This window comes from Gallinula chloropus (assembly GCF_964237585.1).
Source record: "Gallinula chloropus genome assembly, chromosome: 27".
NCBI classification, from domain to species: domain Eukaryota; kingdom Metazoa; phylum Chordata; class Aves; order Gruiformes; family Rallidae; genus Gallinula; species Gallinula chloropus.
Genome location: NC_140112.1, coordinates 6480754 through 6489815, shown reverse-complemented (window position 1 = coordinate 6489815; position 9062 = coordinate 6480754). Strand labels below are relative to the sequence as shown.

The following is a 9062-nucleotide window of genomic DNA, read 5'->3' as shown; positions in this document are numbered from 1 at the left end:
GCCCAATTTTTTTATATCTAGAAGCCTGACTATGTCCAGGAGAGGCAAGAGAGACCTCCAGGGAAAGCCACAGGTGCAGCCAGGGGACTCCTACAAAAGAAACCTTTTTCCTCAAGGAAGACCTGGGCTGGGAATACGATGACTGATGGTTTGATGGGACCTCCAGTTAAATACTTGTAAGAGGCATGGGAATCCCATAGAGAGTCCCGGGGCACCTGAGGCTGATGTGACCCACTTACACTTGCCACATCCTAGTTCTGCCCCTCTTGGACTTGTGTAGATGGATCAGCAGGTCAGCGATTAGGACGCCATTCATCCCACCCACGCCCCTTAGCCTTCAGCTCCCGCCCTCCAGCTCCCAGGCACTCTGGTCTTGCAGAAGACCTCATTCATCCAGCAAGACAGCATTGACTTTTTCCACCCACCATGTCTTGGCAGAGGGTGGCAGTGGGAAAGAGCCTAACAGCTTACAGCATTAACAGATCAGGGCCATTAACGCCATCAGATGTCTGAGATTAATGGAAGAGCTTCCCTAAGGCGCCTTAGGCAGGTCTCCTGAAGAAGGAGAACCCATGACCCAGGAAGGAAAAATTGGGGAAAGAGCTTGGGATGGAGCATTGGTGCTCCAAGCTGGCACTGGCTCTGCTGAAAAGGGTTTCAGAGTCTTGAGTGTGCTGGGATGGGGATCCTGCACCCCAGACTGAGTGTTAAGAGACTGGGAGAAGCTTCTTTCCATCCCACTTGCTCTCCAAATGTGGCTACAAGCTGTTGCAGGTCTCTGCACGGTCTCTGGAGGGATCATCAGGACATCAGCTTGCTAAGGCTTTACCTTCCCTCCCTCCGGGCACTCAGGCTCTGCTTCTGCAGCAAGTAGTGCCACGTCGTCAGGCTGGTTTGAGAGCTGTGCCTAAGGACCCTTCCTAAACCCCACCAAAGCTGCAATCCAGATTAGCATCCCACGTGCTGGGATGGAGAGGAGGTTCAGGTGGGAAACATTCAGCAGCATGTCCCTGGGAGACAGGCAGCCCTGGGGCTGGCTGTGCCCCATCCATCCCTGCCAGGTGGATGCTCCCTTCTGTCCTGCCGGAGGTCCTTGGAGCATCAGCTGAGTAACATGTACCCTTTATCCCAGAGAGGAGGGGGGGCAGAGGATGACATTCAGCCCTTCACACTCCAGCACAACCAGGGTGCACAATTCTGGGGGTAAAACAAGTCAAGAAACCAGCCCCAGAACACCATATTTACCAAGATCACAGACTTTGGATGGGAAGCAGCTTCCCCTCCTGCCTTTGCACAGCTCTGTGCACGCACATGGCCCTTGGATGTGCCAACAGAGCCTGGTGTGGCAGCGATGGAGACACACACCCACGCTGAACCAGGCACCCCAAGCACAGAGCAGCCGAGCAGCCAGAGCCGAGCCCCCAGCTCAAGCCCTGCCGAGCTCGGTCCAGTCTTCCCCCAGTGACCTCCCCAAGGCCAGCGGGGCACAGCTGGACACTTCCCAGTCCCCAAACCCTCCCAACAGAGTTCTCTAGCCTCCCAGGGACACCCCAAGGGCTGTGACCCACTGCTGACTCACTCAACCACCCAAAGCATCTGCTCCCCGACTCGCCACCACTCCTCCTGCCTTCGCCCCTCTTCCAAAGGGCTCCCCACCCCATCCCATCCTCCCCCCAACTCCTTAAACAATATTAAACACTTAATGGCAATTAATACTCTTTAATACAGGTTTTGGGGCCAACTGGCTGCTTAGAGGGTGCTTAAACCATCAACCCCTCTCAATCCCGTTGCCCTTGTCATACGAAGTTAGCCGAGCCCCTAATCCGGCCTCCCCCCGCTCCTCCTCGCGGAGGCCGAAGGGTATAAAACGGGGGCAGCTCCAGCGCTCGAGGCGGAGCAGGGGCATCGCACCACCTCCCGTCCCCTCAGAATTCACTGCTGATATTATTCATTCATTCATTTTTTTGGAGGGGGGAGCTTTCCCTTGGGTATTTTTGCCACGTTCTGGGGGGTGGAGCTTCCTATTTTTTTATTTAATTTGGGTTGAAGCAAAATTAATTAGAAAACCTGATAATTTATTTTTAAAACCACCCCAAACCCAACCTTAAAAGCCAAGAGCAGCTGCCATAACATTGGCAGTATGAATGGGACAGAAGGTATCAATTTTTATGTGCCTATGTCCAACAAGACGGGGCTGGTGCGAAGCCCCTTCGAGTACCCCCAGTACTACCTAGCCGAGCCCTGGAAATACCGCATCGTGTGCTGCTACATCTTCTTCCTCATCTCCACCGGTTTGCCCATCAACCTCCTCACCCTCCTGGTCACCTTCAAACACAAGAAGCTCCGGCAGCCGCTCAACTACATCTTGGTGAACCTGGCGGTGGCTGACCTCTTCATGGCTTGCTTTGGCTTCACGGTCACCTTCTACACTGCCTGGAATGGCTACTTCGTCTTCGGACCCACCGGCTGTGCCGTGGAGGGCTTCTTTGCTACGCTGGGAGGTAAGGGCTGTGGGGCTGGGGGCTTGGATCTTGCTTCTTCGGGGCTTTAGGAGCCCAATTCTACTCCACATCAGGATAGCTGCCATGCCCACAGCATCTCTCCTATGCAGAAAGTCATCCAACTCCGCTGATGGGATAAAACCAGAGACTTATGTGGGTTGGATCTCAATAGCAAGGAGTGCTCATCTCATGTCTGGCTGGGCACCAGGGGGAAGTGATCCCCAGGAAGGGATCTACTTTTACAGCATCAAGCCTGGGACCATCTGGCCATGCTCCAATTAGGTGTGTGGGGGGGGCTCACAGCTATCAGAGACCTGTTGGGGATGACCGCATCATGTCCTGAATCCATGTCAGGCATCTTTCCCAAAAGCCTCTTCTTAGGAAGAGGTGAAGTACATGGGACACTTTGGGGAAGGAGGGGGAGAGATGTCCCTTGAGAGAGGGATCCCACAGAAGGGGAGCAGGCACAGAGAGGGAGAGACAAGGAGCAGGGTCACAGCTTATCTAGGAGTGAGAGGAAGACATGGCAGCTCTTCTCCAGAACTGCAGAGGGGAAGGAGCATTCAGATTGGCACAGAGCTAAAGAAACCAGGCCCAGGCTCTGCAGCAGCTTCCCGGCTCTTGTCCCAGTTACAGCCGATCTGGGTGCCCTTGGGAGCTTCCTTATTTCATTTCTCAGGGACATGGGAGCTGCTAACACTTCACCCCACAGAAAGCCCCATGCACAGCGCTGAATTCATGTGGCACCCGGTGCCCACGCAGCCAGCTGGGCCCACACGGCACCTCGTGATGCATCTGACACCCGCCAATCCTCGCTGCAGAGACCCACTGCAAGGACCCGAGGCTTCTCTTTTCCTCCCTAAATGGGGCAATTTCCTGCAGTGATGCTGATCTGGGGGGAAAAAAAAGTGGGGAAAAAGGGGGAAATAAAAAGAAAACTATGGATATTCTGCCAGGCAAAAGCAACATCCAGATCCCAGCCAAGGATGGGCTTGGGCTCAGGGTCAGAAGCTCCATGTTTTAATTAGCAAGCAGTGCTTGCCCTGCGGATGTTTGCACCTAGGAGTGACCAGGGCGGTTCCTGCTTGCAGGGAAGGAAGTCTGATGGGAAGCAGTTGCTGTGTGAGCAGCAGGTCCCCAGTGAATCCTCACACAGGGTGTAGTTATCAGCAGATTATCTCAGCTGGGGGCATTAGCAGGCTTACAGCACCGGCTCGACGCTCCCAATCCCCTGAAGTTTAATTATCCCTTATAAATATGTGTGCATGCGTGCCCACCCACACAGCCTCCCTCCAAACACCCCCCTGATCCAGCACTAGCTGAAGATTCAGGAAATACACATTTAAAGGCATCAACAGGTTTGGATGCAGCTGGTATCTCTGCCAGAAATTTCCCTTCCTCTCCCCTAGGTGGAACTCATCCCCCCCCTTGATTTTTAAATGATCACAAACCACCCTGATCCCCCTCCTCCACCACCAGCATCCTGCTGGCACAGGCACTCTGCTCCCAGACCTTTGGCACTGGGAGATTCTCAGTTAGTCAAGCAGGATTCTGGGTATCCCACACTGATCCCCAGTGCCTCCATCCCCTCTGTTCTTTGCTGCAACCACAAGACCACGAAGGGAAGATCAAGGCCAGCAGTGCTCTTATAAACCACCACACGCTCCCTCTTTCTCTCCTTCCCACAGGCCAAGTCGCCCTGTGGTCCCTGGTTGTCTTGGCCATTGAGCGCTACATCGTCGTCTGCAAACCCATGGGGAACTTCCGCTTCTCCGCGACCCACGCCATGATGGGCATCGCTTTTACCTGGATAATGGCCTTTTCCTGTGCTGCTCCACCCCTCTTCGGCTGGTCCAGGTGAGTCCAAGGATGCTCAGCAGCAGCCCCAGCTCTGTGCAAACACCCCGTCGGGATGGGAGAGGACATGAAACTCCCTGGGCTCCAGCTGAGGGGAGGAAATGGGCGAGTCAGAATAGAAACAGGAGCTCAGCTGTTGATCTTACGATGGCTCAGCATCCCCTAACCACAGGCTCAGCAGCTCCAGCTCCAATAGCCCTCAGTGCTCCCTTTATGCTCTGCAGAGAAACTGGCACAGCTCGCATCACTGATGCCATGAGGGGTCCATGTTTCTCTCCAGAGACAATAAAGAGCATTTGGATGACCAGGCCAGCAGGCAAGGCTGCTCTGGGGAGGCAAACCTGGCCTTGCTGATGTGCTGCCCCACCAGCACTGCCCCCACCCTTGGGGAGTTCCGTCCTGAGGCTGACCCCTTCCTGTTATCCCCAGGGAGGGTCCTGGAGAAGATCCTAACCTTTCTCACTGGCAGATACATGCCGGAGGGGATGCAGTGTTCCTGTGGCCCCGACTACTACACCCACAACCCAGACTACCACAACGAGTCCTACGTCCTCTACATGTTTGTCATCCACTTCATCATCCCAGTCGTGGTCATTTTCTTCTCCTACGGGCGCCTCATCTGCAAAGTCCGAGAGGTAACGACAGGAGGGGATGAACAGGGACAGGGTGGGCAGCTCAGGCAGAGGGGAGGTGGTTCAGGGATGGAAAGCTGCAGGGTGCCCCTCATTTCACCCCCCTTGCCTGCAGGCAGCTGCCCAGCAGCAGGAGTCGGCTACAACCCAGAAGGCCGAGAAGGAGGTGACGCGGATGGTGATCCTCATGGTGCTGGGGTTCATGCTGGCCTGGACGCCCTACGCCGTGGTGGCATTCTGGATCTTCACCAACAAGGGAGCAGACTTCACTGCCACGCTCATGTCAGTGCCTGCCTTCTTCTCCAAGAGCTCCTCCCTCTACAACCCCATCATCTACGTCCTCATGAACAAACAGGTGAGATCCCCCTTGTCGTGAAGGGTGAGCCCCTGCCCATGGCTTACCATCACACCCAGGGGCACTGCAGGCACCTTGCTCCTCCCAGAAGTGATTGCCTCTCAGCCCATGGGAGCAGCAAGCTCGGGGGCTGTCAGGGGCTCTCAGCACGTCCCCACCGGTGCCACCGTTCTCCATTTCTCTCCCTCCTTCAGTTCCGCAACTGCATGATCACCACGATCTGCTGCGGCAAGAACCCCTTTGGGGATGAAGACGTCTCCTCTGCTGTATCTCAGAGCAAGACCGAGGTCTCCTCCGTCTCCTCCAGCCAAGTGTCACCTGCATAGACCATGGACAGTTTGAACTGGGGCAACACGCCGAGCTCGGGTACCGAGACAGACACCCACGGTCCAACTTCACAGTCGCTCCCTTGTGCGCCCACCCCCTCCCCTGCATGAGAAATGAGCTGTGCACACACCACGGTAGCTCCCCCGACACACAACCCCCCCGGCCCCAGGACACCCCTACACCCACAGCTGCAAACACAGCATGCTGAGCTCTTCCACACTCACACAGCCCCTGGCAGGGGATCCCAGCTCATCCCAGCTCCCCAGGAGCCACTCAGCTTTTGGGCACTGCCCCTCTCTGCCCCACGCACCAGCAGCCCCCTGCCCCACCCTGTTCACACCACATTAAAAGAGCAGCAGCCAGTGGAAAACCCCCAAATTCAATGATTTCCTCCCCACCACTCCAAAATGTGCTCCCTGCTCAGCACCCCCTTTCCTGGCACTCAGGGGAGTGGCACAGAAGAATTTGGCCCTCATTTGCAAAAAAAAATCCCACCAGCAAAACACCACTGCAGAAACCCCAGATCCACAAACCCGTGGCCAGAATGGTCCCAGCTGCCCCTTGCCAGCACCCGAGCCTGGAGCTCCCTGGAGCTGTGCACCCCGCTGCCCGCAGAGCCGATGGAAATCGATACCCATAGTCTCTATAAATCAATATAACAAATGGAGCCAGGAGCGGGCTGAGCTTCAAGCCCAACTCCCTGTATCCCCAAGACAACACTGTAGATATATATATATATTTTTTGTCTTGAAACCTGTAAATATTTGCTCACATACTCTGAAGTCTCTATCTTTCTCTGTCCTTTCCTTCCTCCTCCTCCTGATTTCGAGGCAGAGAAACCATCTTTCACCTCCGTTCCTGCCGGCTGGACACGCACGGCCAACCTTGGAGGGTGGGACCGGTACCCGAGCGCTTTCCTGTACATATTTTATAAATAAATAATATTGTGTCAGCTCAAGGACACCTACAGTCAAGAAGTAGGGATTAAAAAGAAAAAAAAAAGAAATAAACAGAAGCAGCGCAGAGAAAAATACAGATGCTCAGTCCTTGTCCTTTCTCTCTTGGGCTGTGGCAACGAGATGCTGGTGCCCAGCTGAGAAAATCACGATGCTGCTCTTGGAGATGTAAAACACCATGGGAAAGGGGACCTGTGGGTCACCCTGGCAAGATGACAGCCCCATTTGCTGGGGTATAGAGGGGTTTAGAGGCAAAGAGTGGCACAGAGAGCGCAGCCGGTGCCCCTGCTTGCACCACAGCCTCACTGCCCAGCCTGCCACCAAGCTCGCTCCTTTTTTTTCCTCCCTCTTTTTTTTCCCCTTCTCGTCCTTTAATATTTAAGCATCCCCCACGTAGCCTTAAATAAAGCTTCAGCAGAGAGCTTTTTGCAGAGTTCAAGTTCCCCTCCCTGCGGGGCCCTTGGAGTCAGCGTCGTTAAGGAATTGGCAGAGTCAGGGAAAAATTGTTCCCTGTGTCAGTGAATTCGTTACCGAGCTGGCTGGAGAGCAGTCCCCAGAGCCTTCGCTGCCGGGGCTTTCTTCCTCTGCCCCCCTCCCCTCTCAGCACACACGTGCCCCCTCTCACAGGCATTTTTCCTCCTCTTCTTTTTTGGTCCAAAGCATCCAACACCAGCAGCAAGCCCTGGGACGGGGATGCAGGAATAGAAACCACCTTTTGCTCTAAGCCACTGTGGCCAGGCGCCGAGGAAGGGTGGGGGAAAAGGACACAGCTCCCAGCCCCCTGGGCATCCTCCTGCCTCCACCCATCCAAATTCAGGGCTCCTGCCCAGGGCCCGGTGCTGGGGTTACCGCAGGGGCAGGTCTCAGCATCACTCAGACAGCCACACTGAATAATTCATGGCCCGCTCTCCGCAGGTCTCCAGAGCCTCCTTCCCTTCGCCTACAAAGCAACAAGCCCATTTCCTTTTGTTCAGGGAGGCAGAGGAGCCGAGGCACCGGGGCCTTTTTTACAGCGAGTGATTGAACACGCCGCGCGCGCAGGAGGCTCCTCGGCATCGCTTATCTCACCCCCTGGACTGCTGAGTGCGATATATTACAGGAACACAACCCTCCATAACCACCCACCCCTGAGCAGAGCACGGCGCCTGGCTGGGTGTTTCCCTGGATTTTTCCTTCCTTTTCTTTCCTTTTAATAAATGCTGCAGTTAGAGGCGAGGGCTGCTCAGCTTCTGCTGCCGGGCAGCGATGCTACGAGAATCCCCAATGATGCAGCAGATCCCAAAGAGGGGAAGAACCAGCCACCCATGACCCCTAAACAGGGATGGCCATGGGATGGGATGAGGGTTTTGCAGTTGAATTTCCCATGGGAAGGAGAGGGATGGATGGAGCTCTGGCCCCACAGCTCGCTGGGCAGCAGCAGATGCTGGTAGCGATGCCTTCTGGCCACCCCCACCTGTGCTCTGCATCCAGCTGCTTCCCCAGATGTGTCCCCTGCCTGCAACACCACACAGGAGGAGAGAGCACCAGAGGAGACTGCAGAGCACCCAGCTACCCCAGAGCTGCTCGATGGAAGGAATTACCCCCAGTTTTACCTCCTTGGAGCAGCCAGGAGCCTTCTCCAGGTGGGCGCTGCCCAGACAGGCTGTGTCCGTGCGGGATGCTGAGCGTGGCTGGTGATGCTCAGAGGTGCAGGCAGCTCAAAACCATCCACAATGCGAAGGAGGAGATGCTTTATGGGATTGGGGCTGCAGAAGGGGATCAAAAGATAACCCCATGCTGAGAGAGCAAGCCCTCCACTCTGCCCCAGACCCTCTCCATCCGAGGTGGCCCCACAGCAGGAGCTGGTGACACTGGTCTCTCCCTGGCCCTGCAGCAGGAGCTGGTGACACTGGTCTCTCCTTGGCCCTGCAGCAGGAGCTGGTCTCTCCTTGGCCAAAATACCTACAAAAAAATTAAAGCATCCAAGCTGCAGCACTGTTTTCCCTAAACCCAGGCAGTTTGGTCAGCGCAGCAGCTGAGCCATCCCCATCCAAAAACTGAAACCTCATCAATTCCCCCTTTCCCTAGCCAAGAGCAGCTGATGGAAAGGGTTTTTCCTTTCCTTTGTCCCACTCCCTCCTTGTTTTAAACGCTGTTTTTTGGAGGTGTGAAGTGAAAATTCCCCTGCAGCTTCCTGCCAGGCCACGCTCCTCTCGTTTTTCAAATCCAGGGGCTTTTAAAGATGTCCTTCATTGATCCAGCACTTATTTATATGCGAACAATAGGAGAAGATGCTTAGTCCAGTTATTAAATTTAGAGAGCTGGCAAAAGCAATCAGAAGATGTATCACTTAATAGAGGATTAAGAGAGAAGCAGCAGGAGCCTGGCTTTCTGACCTGGTGCTTCAGATTGTTTTATATGTGTATATCTATGTATTTTTACTGCTCAGATGGCA

General features: G+C 54.8%; 1 protein-coding gene across 1 annotated transcript; it reads left to right on the top strand.

The window, feature by feature from the left end:
* Positions 1-2140: 2140 nt before the first annotated feature.
* LOC311201510 (green-sensitive opsin) lies at positions 2141-5671 on the top strand (the record flags this gene model as incomplete). The annotated part of the gene is made up of 5 exons (XM_084275901.1): positions 2141-2501; positions 4190-4358; positions 4828-4993; positions 5106-5345; positions 5540-5671. The coding sequence occupies 5 exons, from the start codon at positions 2141-2143 to the stop codon at positions 5669-5671; spliced, it is 1068 nt and encodes a 355-aa protein (XP_084132027.1).
* Positions 5672-9062: the final 3391 nt, after the last annotated feature.